Genomic DNA, 17461 nt, shown 5'->3' with positions numbered 1-17461 from the left:
AATTAAATATAGGAAAGCACCTGATTTTTACAGAAAAATTGCAAAACAGCAAGGATACTATGATAGGAAATTAAAAAAAACCTTCACAAAGGTTAAACAGAGAAAAACTAATTAGGGAACTGTAACAAAAGTAGCACTGGGTCTTTATGGGTTAAATGAATCTGAAGTCTCCTACATTCACTTTCACTACCACGTGTTTGATGTTCTGTACCTGAAGGCAAAAGACGACAAATATCCAGAGATTTCCTCTGACGTGTGCAGTCATTGCCACATTGCAGGAAATGAGGTTTGATCTGCGGTGAAAAGTAAAGTAACATTGACTCAAATACTGTATTTTAAAGAAGAATGAAGAAGTAGTTGGTTTAAAAAAAACTAACATTTACCTCAACGTAAAAGCGGCAGCAGGGTCTGGGCCAGTCATTCAGGTTAAATGTCACGTTGTGTATCCCCCGATCAGCCTGAAGGGGGGAGGCAAGATTATCAAAATGATCTGTATTAACATTTCAGAGCTGAACAGAAAGAAAAGGCTGCAAAAAAAACCAACAAAAAACCTCAGCACATCAGAACATGGTGGGAGTTTCAAAGGGGAGTGTGATGAATTGAGCCTCTGAGATAAAACTGGTCACACTCGCTTTGTCTTCATCATTTTCCACATCAAAATAAGAAAAGTAGAGGAGGAAGTGCTCGCGTCTCCTGACACCTCTTCATACCACTGTGGGAATTCACCTTCGTGAGATGCGTGGGATGATGTATGAGACATAAAATGTACTTGGGCTACAAACATTTCAGGTGGTTTGAAGCAGCTTTTTCTACAATCAGCAGAAAAAATACTGCACCGAGAGGCGGACGGGCGGGTTTGAAGTACTGACAAAACTGGGCTAAAAAACTAGGTTAAAGCACCAAACGCAGGATGTTATAATGAGCACCTGTTTTAATGTTCTGGGTCAGCTCATCGAACAGGAAAAAAACATTGATGCTCTCAAACAAAGCCTGCTGCGGATGTCCACTTAACCCTTTCATACATAATAGTACCACAGTGGACTGTTAGTCTGTATTTGTAGTAATGACTCCAACTCTTAAATGTTGTTCCATTGTGTTTTCTAATATTTTTTACACTCACTTTACTGCAAATGCTGCTGTGACACTTGAATTTCTCCACCATGGGACAAATAAAGTCTTATCTTATCTTGATATATTGTTTAACCCTATAACACCAAACATATGGTATTTGATACATGAGTTTTGAAGCCCTCTACATGATCAGTGTGATATTTTTTTTCTTGAAAAACCTGATGTATACAATTAGATAGTTGGATTAAATGAAGAATTCAGACCCAAGCATAGCATTTACAGTTTATGTAGACCACAGGGACATGTTTTATAACTCCATAAAAAAAGCAAAATATCACACATTTAAAGGTACATTTCACCATAAGATAAGATAAGATAAGATAAGATAAGATAAGATAAGATAAGATAAGATAAGATAAGATAAGATAAGATAAGACTTTAATGATTGTACCGTGGGGAAATTGCAGTGTTAGCAGCAGCAAAAATATAAAAATAAAGTGCAAAAAGACAGGCAGAAACCTTCAAGAGTGACCAGGAAATCTTTAGTGCATACATACATTATGACAGTGTTTTTCAACCTTGGGGTCAGGACCCCATGTGGGGTCGCCTGGAATTCAAATGGGGTCGCCTGAAATTTCTAGTAACTGATAAAAATGAAAAAAAAAACAAAACAAAACCCTTACTCATAAAAAACTGGCAGAGACAATCCCAATCCATAAAAGACATGACAAACTGTGAAGCTGAAACTGAAGCACTGTGGTTCTGTTTATCTTTCAAATGTTCATTGTGGCCGGTTTCAGATGCTGCAGCTCTTTCATAATTCATAGTTTGAGTTATTGTTTGCTCAGTATTAATTGTCAGCCTTTGTAAATACAAGCTGGACTGACTGTACATATCCTGACCAAGGAAAATAAAATTCTCACTTTGTGCAGTAATCTACACCTGGCTTTACTGCCTCCGTCCATAATAATATACATTATATAGACTAAATGTCGTCTAAAATTAACATTTATGTGCAACATAGTATAGCAAACTACTACATGATCAAAAACAAATGAATTTTAATAAAAATAAAATGTCTCTGTTTTTAATGTCTGGGGTCACCAGAAATTTGTGATGTTAAAATGGGGTGACAAGCCAAAAGAAGTTGGGAACCACTGCATTTTGATTATTTACATATTTGGTTGTACACAACATTGATACTGATGTGATGTGGGGGATTACTGTGAACTGTTGTATAGTCCGAATACAGCGATACATCTCCTTCCACAAATGCCTATCTATTGTATTACAGACAGATCTATACTAACCCAAGACTGGAATGGATGTAGATAATTGAGGCGTTAGCATCACGCGGCCTTACCTTCGACACGTATTTTGGTTCAGACTTGGAGGAGCAGCGGCAGATAACGGTGTACTGGTCACTGCGTCTGTCCGAACTGAAGCTGACGGTCAGTGCAGAGTGTCCAGTCTGAGTCAAGGTGATGTTAGGCTGCCACAGACTTCCTACAGCACCATAATAAGGCAACATGTTCACAATGGCATCTACTGGAGGATTTACACACCCATGTTGGACGCAACAATATCCAAGACTCACCACTCTCAATGCAAAACTTGGTCATGTGCATCATAGGATCTCGACATTCTAAATAAACCAGAAGCATTATTAAATTTCATCATCAGGATAAAGGCAAACAAAGCACAGTGTAATGGATGGAGACAGAATATGCTCTATCGCAAATAAACACAGGTTTGGACTCAGGTTCGGACTCACCAGGGGACGGTCACATCCTTGCTGACATCATATACGCTGTGGCGGGGCTGTGGTTTTGGGATGTTAAAGACAGAGACCTGGTAGCTCTGACCGGGCTGGACCACCACCATGTCGGCTGAGAACGACCACTGGAAAATCACACAAAATCCAGCACAAACACTGCTCATTACACAAATAAACACACAACAGGTTCTCTACTGGATCTGTGGGAGAAACACTCTGCTGTGATTATGTGTTAAAAACATGGTTTGACTGTTACAACATACGGTTGAATGTAAGTAAAACTAAGGTTGGAATACTTGCTCTGCTGTTGAAAGCATTTTAACATACCGTATCACGGTATGGTATGCAGGCTGCTCTGTCATAGAAAAAACAGCACTACAGAGGATTGTAAGATCTGCAGAAAAAATCATTGGCTGCCCTCTTCCCTCACTTCAGGACATTGCAAACTCCCGTTACTACACAAGAGCCAGGAAGATCAGCACAGACACTTCCCACCCCGGTCATCACCATTTCACTCTTCTGCCTTCAGGGAAACGATACAGGACACTCACATCACATACCACCAGACTCATTAACAGTTTTTTTCCAAAAGTCATCCACTCTCTAAACCACCAACATACACCATAGTCACCAGCACTTTTAAATCCAAGCCAGGGGACTTTTATACAGATGCACTTTTTGATATAGTTGCACTTTTATATAGAACTATTTTAATACTGATGTATTTGTTGTGCTTGTTGAATGTATTTATGAGTGGGAAGAGTGTAGTTTGAATGTTATTTGTGTTTTTTTTATATGGGGGGCATGTGCAATTTTGTTGTATTCACTATGCAATGACAATAAAGCTTCTACAGGGTGTCCCATAAGTCTCCATACATAGGAGACATAATACATTCCATACATATATGGTTCTAACATGTATTTCTTTATATTTCTTCTTTATAGTTCTTCAGCAGTGGAGGACACGCATTGAAATGTGTTCCCGACAAAATGGCAGTCATATAGAACATATTATATAAATACAAATGGTTTATGTCAAGAAACGTTTATTTTTCCTATGTATGGAGACTTATGGGACACCCTGTATTCTATTCTATTCTATTCTATTCTATTCTATTCTATTCTATTCTATTCTATTCTATTCTATTTGCTCTTAGAGAAATATGATATTAGACTATCCTCTGTAAATACCAGGTGTCCAGAGCACGAGTCATGGATGGGTCATGATGACATATCCTATGAGAAAGCACCTAGGATACGAGGGCCGTTCAATAAGTTCATGGCCTCACCCAGAAATACTGGTTGTTATAATACAGGATGTTACATTCTTTTGTGATGGGATAGTGATGCTTGAACATCGATGGACCAAGTGCATTGCTGTAAATGGAGATTATGTTGAAAAATAAAATATAAATTATCAGTCTGTGTTGTTCTGTTCTGGGTGAGGCCATGAACTTATTGAACAGCCCTCGTATGTCTACCATTTCTTCTCTATCTACATGTTTTCTGTCTCGTGGGGCCAGTTCAGGGCCAGGGCGGCCTGTTGCCCTTGGGGAGATCAGACCATAGTGTAGGTGGGAGAAGAGTACAAATGCAGTCACTGAACCCATGCATTACTGTGTTTTGGATTCCTAAGCCAATGGTGAACTTGATCAACGTCATTATGTTTGGACACTTGGACCAATGGTTGTAATATTCATGTTCTTTTATAAGAACTTAGACTTCCTGGTGTTAGTTAGTCAACTGCTGCATCTCACTGTATGTACTTGACTCCTTGCAAGTAAAATCTGATTCCAGCATCCAGTGACTCTGTCTTTTGTCTCAGCATGTATCACAGAATTTTTCTATCAACAACCTCATGACCTTTTGATTTGACTAGAACTACCTCCTACTGAACATACACGTCACTTTTCATTCTTAATTCTCATAATACTTCCATCATGTTCCTCGTTTATCTGCAAGCCGACAGAAACACATGATGCCGAAATCTGAACACGTCTTTCATTTGTACGAAGAACTCACCTTTTCGTCCCTTTGATTTCTCATGGGGAGTTTGTCTTTGAAGGTGTAGCGAACACACAGGTTGTCATTGGTGGATATCTCCAGAACATGAAGCTCTGTTGCATTCAGGTAACTGATGCTTCCTGAAGAGAAACACAGCAGCTCCTTTTACTTCCATGAACCAAAGCTTAAAAACCATCAGATACCCATTTACCTTATCTTTTGGTGAGCAGGGCTGCACGATTTGGTGAAAAAGTAAATGTGTTTGTCTGTCACTAAGAATCACTTAAAATGATCATCACTTTATTGTCTTTCTCAGTTAAACATCCTCAAATTTGGAACACCTTAACCCCTAAAGACCCAAACCTCCACCAGGGACCAAAAGCATCTACTGATCTGAACTGTTTAACACCTGTTGATCCACTAATCCTATCAATTCATGTAAATAATTGGTGTAAAATACAGTTTGTCATCTTTTCATAGTCATCAGATATGACCCATTTGGATGTTCAGAGGCTCCGTAGTTACCGTGGAAACACCGTCATCTTCTACAACATTGATTCACCAGTAAAAGCCATGGAGTTGGATCAATGACAGTGGATGGAGACACTGGGTTTATGTTCAATTAATGATAGATTTGACTGAAAAAGTCACTTTTTTTTGAGTCTTGTCTGTTTCTGATATAATAACCCTCAACTTCAATCTGAGCTTTAATGAACATCTACATGATCATTACATTAAATATAGGAAAAACCCTGATTTTCACTGAAAAACCACAAAATGTAAATAATATTATAATTAAAATTTTTAAAAAGTTTTTACTTCTTCCTACTCCTTTTCGAGCATGTATAATTTAATTTCATTTATTTTATTATTATTATTTTTATTTTTTGGTTTACTTATCAACCTTTTTAAGTACCAGTACTGATATTTTGTTGGTTGCTTTTTGTTTTGATTTCACTGTCTACATGTTCAAAATAAAGATTTCAATCAATCAATCAGTGCACTTGTATTTTTGCCCCCATGTATCACAGTTCAGGGATACGGTTCAGAAATGGTTGATCCACTCTGGAATCAATGTTGACATCAGTCCCATAAATATAATTCTAGGAACCTTAAATAACAATTCAGTTAAACTGGTAAATACATATTACACTATTAGGAAAAATCTTTATTTTCAAAAGTCAGAGTAGAGAAGATCTTCGTTGGTCTTACTGAAGAATAAAATATATCAACAATCTGTAATAGAAAAAATTATAACCACAAACAAAAAGACGTTAGAAGTGCATTGTCAAAAGTGGGAGGTGCTTGGTTGGTACTGATGTCAGCCGAGACAGATTCTTGGAGGGAGGAGGTGCAAGATGCTGTTTTGTTTTGGAGGGGGGGGGGTTAATGTAAAATGGTGTGAGGATATTTTAAAGACTCCAAGGTACTTTTGTTGCTTGGATTTGTCTTTGTATCTGTTTTTTGTCTAATGTATGTTTTTTTTTTTTTTTCTGTCTAGTCCAGGGGTGTCCAATCCTGGTCCTTGAGGGCCGGTATCCTGCATGTTTTAGCTGTATCCCTCTTCCAACACACCTAATTCAAATGATAAGCCGATCATCAAGCTCTGCAGAAGCCTGATAACGACCGTCAGGTGGACTGGAAGAGGGAAACATCTAAAACATGCAGGATACTGGCCCTCGAGGACCAGGATTGGACACCCCTGGATTAGTCTCTTTGTTTTCTGTCTATTGTCTTCTAACGTGTGTGTGTGTGTGTGTATACACGTATGTGTACATTTTGTCAATTGTCTTTTTCTTATTCCTCTTTCTCTCTCTCTGGTGATTTTTGTCTATCATCTTGGTTTTTGTCTATTGTCATGTATTAGTTTTTGTTTTGTTTTATTTTGTTTTTCCCTCATGGCTATGGTCTTTATTTTTGTTTGTTTTGTTTTTTGCTTATTGTTTTTTTTTATTTCTGGTGACTTGTAGTTTGTTGTTGTTATGATTTTGTAAGTAAAAATAAAAATGATGTAAATAAATACATAAATAAATAAATAAATGGTCATCACTGACTTAAAAAAAAAAGTTAAATATACAGAAAAAAGTATTTTGGAGCTGCCACAAGAATAGTACTGGGTCTTTATGGGTTAACATCAGAAATAAAAACATCAAGTCATTTAAAAGTTTTTATTACCAAGGCTCAAACAAATGTAATATAAGCTTGCTTTAAGTTGAAAATGGTAAGTCATTTTTGTTTTCCTAACTTGCACTAATGTTTGCCTATTTCCATATCTATGTCATCATGGTTAGTTCTGTACAAAAGTCTTACACAGCCTTTAGCTCTGTTGTTGTTGCAGGGTTATAATGGGTGTGTTCCTTTATTTCTAACACAAGATATGCAGGAACTATGAGCCCAGTATTGAAACACACACAAACTAAACAGCTTCTGCAGGTAAAGTCTGTGTTTAGTGTGATTTCCATTTGGTTTCAGTAAATCTTCAACATTCTCAGGTTGACTGGATGTTTTCTTAAACAATCTTGTGTTATATAACACATCCTCAGAATGTTCCAGAGGCTTCATGGTCATTTATCCTTTTCTACGTATGTCCACACAATCCCACTGAGCTTCTACAATGTTCAGATTTTTGCTGAAATTCATTTTAGTTTAGTTTACTGTTTACATATTTGCTGTGTGGTCATAGTCTTGCTCAAACATCAAAGTTGATGGCTGTAAAAGACATTTGTACAAATAAGCAAATCAGCTACTATAGCTCTGATCTGCATTGCATATTGCATGTATTGTCATTGTGCATGTATTGCAAAATTCATGGAATTGTAATTGTAATGTCAGCAAAAAGCTCCACTTTTTCGGTCCAGTGTCTGCATGGTGATACTCTGGATTGATTTTGGATTGAGTGACATTGAGCAGAGAGAGGTACTGTGTAAAAATGGAAAAATGCTTCAGGCTTTATTTTTACCTCCGCCAGGGAAGTTATGTTTTTGTCAGCACTGGTTTGTCTGTTTGTGTGCAAGATAACTCAAAAAGTTAAGGATGGATTTGGATGAAATTTTCAGGAAATGTTGATACTGGCACAAGTAATGAATGACTACATTTTGGTAGTGATTGGGGGTGGGGGTGGGGGGGGGGGGGGGTGCTGTAAATGTAAATGTTTCAATGTGTAATTTGACTTTTTTCACTCAAAAACATAGAGATACGTTTGGAGTTGACATTAATTATAGATTATTATATTATTATTGTACCAGTCCGGCCCACTTCAGATCATATTGGAAGGATGTGGCCCCTGAATTAAAATAAGTTCAACACCTCTGCATTTGACAGTCATCGAGGTAGAAAATAGTACAAGTAAATTTACCATTTACCAAGCCTGGGACCTGCATATCTCCAAAAATACTGGAGTTGTAATAAGCTACATACACGTGTTTGTGCACGTGTTTGTGAAAACTTTTGCTGGTGGACGGACGTGACATTACCCATGATGATCTGGTCAGTACCAGTACTTTATTAGTAATAAACTTATATACTTACTATTGCTAATTCTCCTCTTATTCATAAATGTTAGTATTGTGGATCTAAAACAATAACAGCTGACACAAAAACACAAAATGTGGCAGTGGACGGATGTGACATGGTTGTTACGGATCCCATCATACTGATGCTCGGCAGCACAAATGATCCCTGTGCAAAAACTAGTATCATAATTATTTATTGTATAGTTTCTCATCATACTAAATAGTAAATAACAATATAGAATTGTTATTTCTTTATAAAAATGCTTATTATTAGAAAACTGTTGATTATAAAGTGATATATGACATTCTTAATGTATGTATTGGCGTAACATAAGCAGGATGGATCAGCACCATACTCCATACTGCAACCTGTAAAAAATAAAACATGTAATATGTAGTATATAATCTTGTAAGAAAAATTGGGGAATCTAAAAGAATAGAATATTTGTTTTTCAGGTAAATTCAGTTAAAATATAACTTGGCCATTTGTGACATGAAAATATAGCATTAATTGTGATGAAAATGGACATTTTTGAGCTGAAAACATAGTTCATATGACCATCAACATGTTGCAACAGAACTGAAATCCTGTAAATTTGCATTTACCAACACAAAGTTCCTTTGGGGATTCACTTATATTGATTTCTTATGCACAAAGACAGAAATAAGACCTCTAAGCAAATTTTAGCTGATCTGTTGACAATACTCACATTACTATACTTCACTATTTGCATGAGTCAAAACTAAACTCACACTTCACAGCAAATCAAATCACTATGACAGGGTGACACAACTGAATGTTTTTATCTTGACAGTGGAAATTTGTCAGCGACAGTGAAATTGCTTTGAGTAGTTTGGTGTATAATCCCTCATGACTGCAGGATAGAACAGACCTCTTCCTCTTTTCTGATGCGATGAACAAACACTTGGTCCTGAGGCAGTGACTCACCCTCATCCTGTATCTTCCACTTGACATCCAACACCGGGTGCAGCTGTCCGCTCTCATCCGTCCTAGTCGCCACTTTCACCTCCAGCTCTGTTGGACCGTTGGGTGTGTACTCATGAGACACCAGCCAACCAGCATCTAAGCAGTTACCTGAACAAACACACACACGTCACACCATATCATCTGAAATGTTTGTTTTTTTTACTGTCATCTGAGCCATATAAAAGTAAAGTTTTAAGTACGAAATGGAAAAAATCCAAAAAGACCCAGCACTACTTTTGTGTCAGTTCTCAAATGAATTTTTCTCTGTATTTAACCTTTCTTAAGTTATTTATCACCATTTACTATAACATTATCCTCTGTATTTGGCATTTTTTCAGTGAAAATCAAATATTTTCCTATATTTAATTCACTGATCATGTAGATGTTCATCAAAGTTCAGATTAAAGTTAATTGTCATAATATCAGAAACAGAGAAAACTGAGGAAAACTTGATTTAGAAAAAAAAAAAAAAAAAACATTAACTGAGCATAAACCAAGTGTGTCCATCCACTGTCATTGATCCAACTCCATGGGTTTTACCGGTGAATCAATGCTGTAGAAGATGACGGTGTCAAGGTTATGACTGTTAAGGAAAACTAACAAAATGACCAAAACTAGAATTGTAAAAACATTTTTGTTAACTGAAATAAATAAAAACTATAATTAAAAGAAAAAAACGACAACTAACTGAAACTGTATTATGTGCTTACAAAACTAACTAAAAGGTATAAAAATTATGGATAAAATTCCTTTTGTTTTCGTTTTTGTCAATCTCGGATTGATATAAAATCGATTTATTTCCCTCAAGCAATTTTAGCTGGTGGCACCATATGATATTTAACGGTCCATCACTTCTTGTCACTTGTCATTTAGTGTTATTCTCGTCCCCCCCTCTACCTGGAAAGATGGAGACTAAAGTTGGGAGAAAGAAGCAGAGTCCTGTCTGGGATTTATTTGAATTCAATGGTGAAGAAGATAAAAGACATAAAGAAACTAAAACTAAACTAAAACTAAGCATTTAGAAAATAACAAAAACTAATAAAAACTAGCAAACCTGCTCTAAAAAAACTAATTAAAACTAACTGAATTGGAGGAAAAAAAGTCAAACTAAAAAAAACTAAACTATAATGAAAAATCCAAAACTATTATAACCTTGGACGGTGTTTCCACGTTCAATACGGAGCTCCTGAACGTCCAAATGGGTCATATCTGATGACCATGAAAAGATGACAAACTGCATTTTACACCAATTATTTATGTGTTGATAGGATTAGTAGATCAACAGCTATTAAACAGTTTAGATCAGTAGATGTTTTAGGCTGATGGTGGATGTTTGGGCCTTTATGGGTTAAATTTGACGTGTTAATTTGAGATGATAGATGATGTAAAACTTGCTGGCCACTTTATTAGGTACACCTGCTCAACTGGTCTTTTATGCAAATATTTAATAGGATGATCACATGGGAGCAATTTAATGCATTTAAGGACACAGACATGGTCAAGACGATCTGCTAAAGTGCAAACTAAGCATCAGAATGGGGGAAAAAAACCTGATTCTGACAGGTCTGGTCGTGGATTGGCTGGTTTTAGTATCTTTCACATTCAACTGTCTCTAAACTTTACAGAGAATAGCCTTAAACAGTGTCAAGGATCAGATGAGAATGGCTAGTTTGAGCTGATAGAAAGACAACAGTCACTCAAATAAACACTAGTTACAACTGAGGTATTGTACCCAAAACACCCTCCACAGTCACCACATCTTGAACCAATCAGAACGCTGTTGAGATGTGGTGAAACAGGGAATTCACAACACAATGAACATCTGACAAATCTACCACCACCGTGAACATGTCAGTATGAACCAAAACCTCTGAGGAACATTTCCAGCACCTTCTTGAATTTATGTCATGAAGAATTAAGGCAGTTCTGAAAATAAAAAGGGGTCCAACCCAGCACTAGCAGGGTGTACCTAATTAAGTGGCCGGTGAGTGTGTTTAGATCAGGGGTGTCAAACTCATTTTAGTTCAGGGGCCATATTCAGCTAAATTTGATCTGCAGTGGGCCAGACCAGAAAAATAATAACATAATAACCTATAAATAATGACAACTCCAAATTTTTGTCTTTGTTTTAGTGTAAAAAAACCCCCATTAAATTATGAAAATACTTACTTTTATAAACTATCAAAAAAAAAAAAAAAACCTGAAAAAACTGAAATTTAAATTAAAAAACGTAAGAAAATTTAGTGCAATTTTAACAATATTATTCCACAACTTATCATTTCTCCATGTGCATTATGGATCAGATCTACAAAGACACTAAACACTGAGAAACAGGCAGAAAAATTGTTAAAATTGTGCTAAATTTTCTTTAGACATTTCAGGTTGTTCATATTTGTTCAGATTATTCACATTTTAGTGTTACAGGATAGTTTGTAAATATTTTCATAATGTCATGTTATTTTTGCACTAAAACAAAGAAAAAAAAATTAAGTTGTTAATTCTAGATTTTTTTTTTGGCTTAATTCAAGATTTTTTTTACTTAAAGATTTTTTTTTTTTTTTTTGCTTAATTCAAGATTTTTTACTTAATTGAAGATTTTTTTGGCTTAATTCAAGATTTTTTTTACTTAATTGAAGATTTTTTTTTTGCTTAATTCAAAATGTTTTGCTAAATTTGAGATTTTTTTTGGCTTAATTGAAGGTTTTTTTTTTTTTTACTTAACTGAAGATTGTTTTTGCTTCATTGAAGATTTTTTTTTTTTTTTTCACTTAATTGAAGATTTTTTTTTTTGGCTTAATTCAAGATTTTTTTTTTTGGCTTAATTGAAGATTTTTTGCTAAATTTGAGATTTTTTTTTGGCTTAATTGAGGATTTTTTTTTTTTTTTGCTTCATTGAACATTTTTCTTACTTAATTGAAGATTTTTTTTTTTTTTTTTTTTTTTTTGCCTAATTCAAGATTTTTTGCTAAATTTGAGATTTTTTTTTTGGCTTAATTGAAGATTTTTTTTTACTTAATGGAAGATTTTTTTTTTTTTTTTTTTTTGGCTTAATTCAAGATTTTTTCCTTAATTCAAGCTAAAATTTTTTGCTTAATTCAATTCAAGACTGTGGAATTGTTGCACTTGGCAAAAACATCCCAGGGGCCGAACTGGACCCTTTGGCATTTGACCCCCGAGCCACATGTTTGACACCCCTGGCTTAGAGTATCTGGACAGTAGAGTGAGGAAGGGTGACAGATACTTACTTTTGCTGACTCTACAACTCAAACCCTACAAAAAATACATGAAAAGAGATTAGATTCATTGAAATATGTTGTATAAATACACAATATAGTCCAAGACCAGACAAGGTGGAAACATCACTAAACAAAACCACAACAACCCAGTTTTATGAAGTTTTATACATATTTACTCGAGAATACAATTTATTTAGCGATTTTAAACATGTATTTATTGACATTTTCTTCTATTAATCAAGAGAACAAGTTACAAATAAACAACAAGGCACATGAAAAGTACATAAAAATACAAAATACACACGCACACAAAAGAAACACTTGAAAACACTATTGATATGCTATGATGTGGCCAAACCACCAACGTTTTACACATTAAATTCAATAATCACAAATGATCTGTAACTGTGAAGTCATGCACAAAATCTGAACTGTTCAAGTTAAGCATGCCTATGGCAAATTGAAATACATACAAATACATTTAATCAGGTGAATTTACAAAGAAAGAAAGAAAAAATTATATAGAATAGAAGAAAAATGTTGAAAATGACAACTAAAAACAACCTAGACACTGTACCTCACAATTAGCAGTTCAAGATCTTGCAATTCTATGAAAAGACATGACCAGTTTTACTAATCGCAAATAAAATCTACTGAAAAAGACTGATTTTTACGTAAAATTATTAATATAACACAAAAGAAACACTGCACTCAAATAAAATGAGGTGCGTATTATTTTAAGAGTGTAATACGACAATTCAGCGCAGACTGGAGCGAATGTTTTATAGAATATCGAAAAATATATCAAAATATTTTATATAAAATAATACTAACAGAAACTGCAGTAATGTCACGTGACGCAGTGACTAAAACTATGTCGCAGTGTTACAAAGATTACGTGAATAAATGATTGATCACAATATTTATTTATTGTAGTTTTACACAAGATAAATAAGCTTTATATCAGCTTTACTATATATTAGTATATTATATATTTATTTTAATGACATTTTCAATAGATTCCATTTTATATGAAGAGTAATGGTAACTAGACTTAACTTTTTGTCATAATTCGACTTGTCTGTTGTCTGCGTGGATGTGACACCGTGGACTCACCTGTTGAGTGCAGTTCAGAGGAGGCCACGGTAAAACACTGGCCGTCCGTGACAGCGACGCACACAGAAGTAAGACCAGGAGCCCGTGGACAAACATGGTCCAGCTGTCACACACTGAAGTCTGTCTGCTCTGACACCCAACACAACATTTCACACAATACACACTCTAAACTCTGAAACTACAGCTACTCTGACACAAAGGCTGAGGCTGATCCGCTCAGGTAGGACTGACTTCCTGGTATGTAAAAAAAAAAAAAAAAAAAAGAAACTGTTTACTGTAATTCACTTCATGACGCCTTCAGGTCCCATGGAAAAAATCAGCACTATAAAAACTCCATTCTGGTGATTGATTTTGATTTGATTTACTTATTTTTAATTTAATTTATTTCGAACATGCAAAGAAACAAAATAAAACAAAACAAAACAAAATAAAACATTTAAATGGACTGAATCTATCTTCAGCACATACAAGTCTGAATTTTGCATTGTCGAAAAGGAGTAGCAAGAAGTACAAACTTATTTAATCCTACCCCTCAGTGCTTTTACACCTTTATCACTAACTTGATACAAGAATCAAACAAGACTATTTTCCTAATTTTAGCATCGAACCACAACAAATACATAATGCAGTAACTGAATTTTAGTGCAAGGCTTTTTACTCCAAAGACTTGGAATACAATGGTGGTAATGGTAGCTGGTGTGACATACAACACAGATACTGTAAAAATAAAACAAAACAAAATATATAAATCTTATAAATATATCATCTTTTATTTTTTCCTCATCTGTAGTAAACCATATTCCGGTATCTTACATTTTCACCCTCGGAAAACTTAATCCTGCAGTTTTTGGTAGTTTTATTAGTGTCAATGGGCAAAAATTACATGACCTTACATAATAAAAATTCTTAACCATCAGCATAAAATAACAGTTGCTCCACAAGGCACAAAGCATTAGATCTGTTTTGTTTTTAGAAAAAAAAAGTCCTCTTCCATCTACTTCCATAGAAAAAGTAAACTACATTCTATCTGTATTTGTATATCCATGTAGAAAATAGTCTAATACTGGTATCATTAAAAAAAATATTATTAAAATGTAAAAGATATACATACAGATACACATATACAGTGCAAGGTTCTAATAGTTTTGGATTTTCATTATACTTTAGTTTTGTTTAGTTTTGACATTTTTTTCTCTAATTCAGTTAGTTTTAATTCGTTTTTAGAGCAAGTTTGCTGGTTTTTATTAGTTTTCATTTTTTTCTAAATGCTTAGTTTTAGTATTAATTTTAGTTTTTTCATATCTTTTATCTTCTTCGCTGTCATATTCAAATAAATCCCAGACAGGACTCTGCTTCTTTCTCCTAACTTTAGTCTCCATGTTTCCAGGTAGAGTGGGGACCAGAAGACAACTGTAAACCACATGTGATGACAAGTGACGGATCCTGAAGCATCGTATGGTGTCGCTAGCTAAAATCGCTAAAGCGAAATAAATCGCTTCCGTATCAATTCGACATTGACAAAGATGAAAATGAAGGGAATTTTATGAATTTTATCCATAATTTTTATACGTTTTAGTTAGTTTTGTAAGCACACAATACAGTTTCAGTTAGTCATTGTTTTTTCTTTTAATTATAGTTTTTATTTATTTCAGTTAATGAAAATGTTTTTTCAATTCAAGTTTTCGTTATTTTGTTAGTTTGCGTTAACGATAATAACCTTGATACAGTGGTGGTCAAAATAATGTATAATAATGTATAATGTATATGTGTGTATGTATGTATGTATGTATGTTTTTTTTTTTTTTTTTAATTGACCACTAAAACACCTGTAAAACAAATGAAAGGAGAACAAAACAAAGCCAGGCCTGTTTCACTGTCAGTGTCACACAGTCATGTTCCTTCACAGGAACATCCAAATTCCCTGGGTGATCTTTGTCAGGTTTGATCGTGGTTAAACTGATGATGATATGGATCTTAGGACATGAATGCACATGGCCTATCCTGCTCATTAAGTAAATATTAAAGATAAAAGTGGATAGAGGGACTCACTTCATCTGAAATTTGTTGCGCTCAGAGCGATCATCTGCATATTTCATGAACATTATGAAATGAAATCATGTTTTGGAGGCAAAAACAGGTCAATATTTTCAGATTTATCAGGTGTTCTCATCATTTTGACCACCACTGTGGACACAGATTACTTTTATGGATCCACAGGGGAAATGTACCTGTTTCATCAGCTCGATAAAAAGAAAGACAGAAAACCAAACAGAATTAATGATCAGTCATCAGTGCATGAATCATCAGACTGAGGTGGGCATGAAGGATCCTCTGAACCTCTCATCCTGCATCTTAATGAAGTTAGTCGCCCACTGCAGCTGCTCCTCTGGTTTGTCAGAATGGGATGAAGAGGATGATGTGGATTTTATAAAACAGTCTTCACCTTCCTCCGTGTGCATCTCTGCACCACAGTGTGTCCGTTTTCTCTTCAAAAACAGAACCAGCTCATTCCCCAGCTGGTCCATCTGTTCTGCATGAGCAGTTCTTTGAGTTTTTATTGGATGTTCAGGTATTTAGTGGTCTTCACAGAGGTTTGGTTTCACTCTGTAGAAGCTGAATGAAAGAATACATTATATATTTTAATATTTTTGTTTATTATAGATCCCACATTGTGCAAAGTCATTTCATTGTTCTACATTGTAAACATTAGTTAACAACCAAAGCTGATTTTAATGGTCATTTTATTCTGCTCGTTGATTTTTACATTTTATTAGGTTTTCAGAGCTGGTTTTAGTTAAAATGTTAGTTTTCTATAAGATTATAAAACACTGAATAAATGCACACATCTCAGCACTTAATATATCTTTCATTTTTTCTTTCTTTGTAACAATTGTAACCAAGTGGAAACTGAGGGATGAGTGATTATCACCCGCAGAATGACATGTTTTCATTGATCCTACAGTCAGTGAATGCAACATAGAAAAAAGCAGGCGTCTTCCTTGTTTCCAATTTCCCCTTCTACACCGTAGGGGAACACGTGGTGTGTCATACACACAACTGGGACAAAATAAAACATATATATATATATATATATATATATATATATATATATATATATATATATATATATATATATATATATATATACTTCCCTCTTTCCTTCTTCATGTTAAGATTGATTGATAAAGGTGAGACGTTCAAGTTACCATGGATGAACACGTGAACACAGCTACTGTAAAAGAAACGTGTTTACGCCTCCGTGATCAGTTAAATGTTAAAGAAACAAAAAGGGACTTTCCACCTGAGACACTCCCACCTGAGTCAGTGAAGGTGCTGCACAGTTGCAGTGTGACGTATTCACCTCTAGATGGCGGTAGAATCCTGTTGGAGCCACTGGAGTCTGACGTGCATGAAGTGGATTAGATTGAGTTTTCGTCTATAATTTGCTTAGAGGTCTTATTTCTGTCTTTGTGCATAAGAAATCAATATAAGTGAATCCCCAAAGGAACTGTGTGTTGGTAAATGCAAGTTATGCACATTTACATTTTCAGTTCTGTTGCAACATGTTGATGGTCATATGAACTATGTTTTCAGCTCAAAAATGTCCAATTTCATCACAATTAATGCTATATTTTCATGTCACAAATGGCCAAGTCATATTTTAACTGAATTTACCTGAAAAACAAATATTCTATTCTTTTAGATTCCCCAATTTTTCTTCCAAGATTATATACTACATATCACATGTTTTATTTTT

The 17461-nt window shown here is 34.9% G+C and overlaps 1 protein-coding gene across 1 annotated transcript in view; it reads right to left on the bottom strand.

Annotated features, from left to right (window-relative positions):
* il17ra1a (interleukin 17 receptor A1a) overlaps positions 1-13930 on the bottom strand; it is a 21205-nt gene extending 7275 nt beyond the window's left edge. Inside the window, exons 1-9 of the mRNA XM_030148300.1 lie at positions 13705-13930; positions 12598-12622; positions 9314-9460; positions 4871-4992; positions 2848-2973; positions 2669-2717; positions 2435-2577; positions 384-458; positions 212-293 (exon numbers count right to left, since the gene is read on the bottom strand). Coding sequence (XP_030004160.1) covers positions 212-293; positions 384-458; positions 2435-2577; positions 2669-2717; positions 2848-2973; positions 4871-4992; positions 9314-9460; positions 12598-12622; positions 13705-13800 — 865 coding nt within the window. The 5' untranslated portion in view covers positions 13801-13930. The remainder of the gene's footprint in view (positions 1-211; positions 294-383; positions 459-2434; positions 2578-2668; positions 2718-2847; positions 2974-4870; positions 4993-9313; positions 9461-12597; positions 12623-13704) is intronic.
* Positions 13931-17461: the final 3531 nt, after the last annotated feature.

Source organism: Sphaeramia orbicularis, chromosome 12 (assembly GCF_902148855.1).
Source record: "Sphaeramia orbicularis chromosome 12, fSphaOr1.1, whole genome shotgun sequence".
Lineage (NCBI taxonomy): Eukaryota > Metazoa > Chordata > Actinopteri > Kurtiformes > Apogonidae > Sphaeramia > Sphaeramia orbicularis.
The sequence above is the reverse complement of the archived record's forward strand: the minus strand, read 5'-3'. Positions and strand labels throughout refer to the sequence as shown.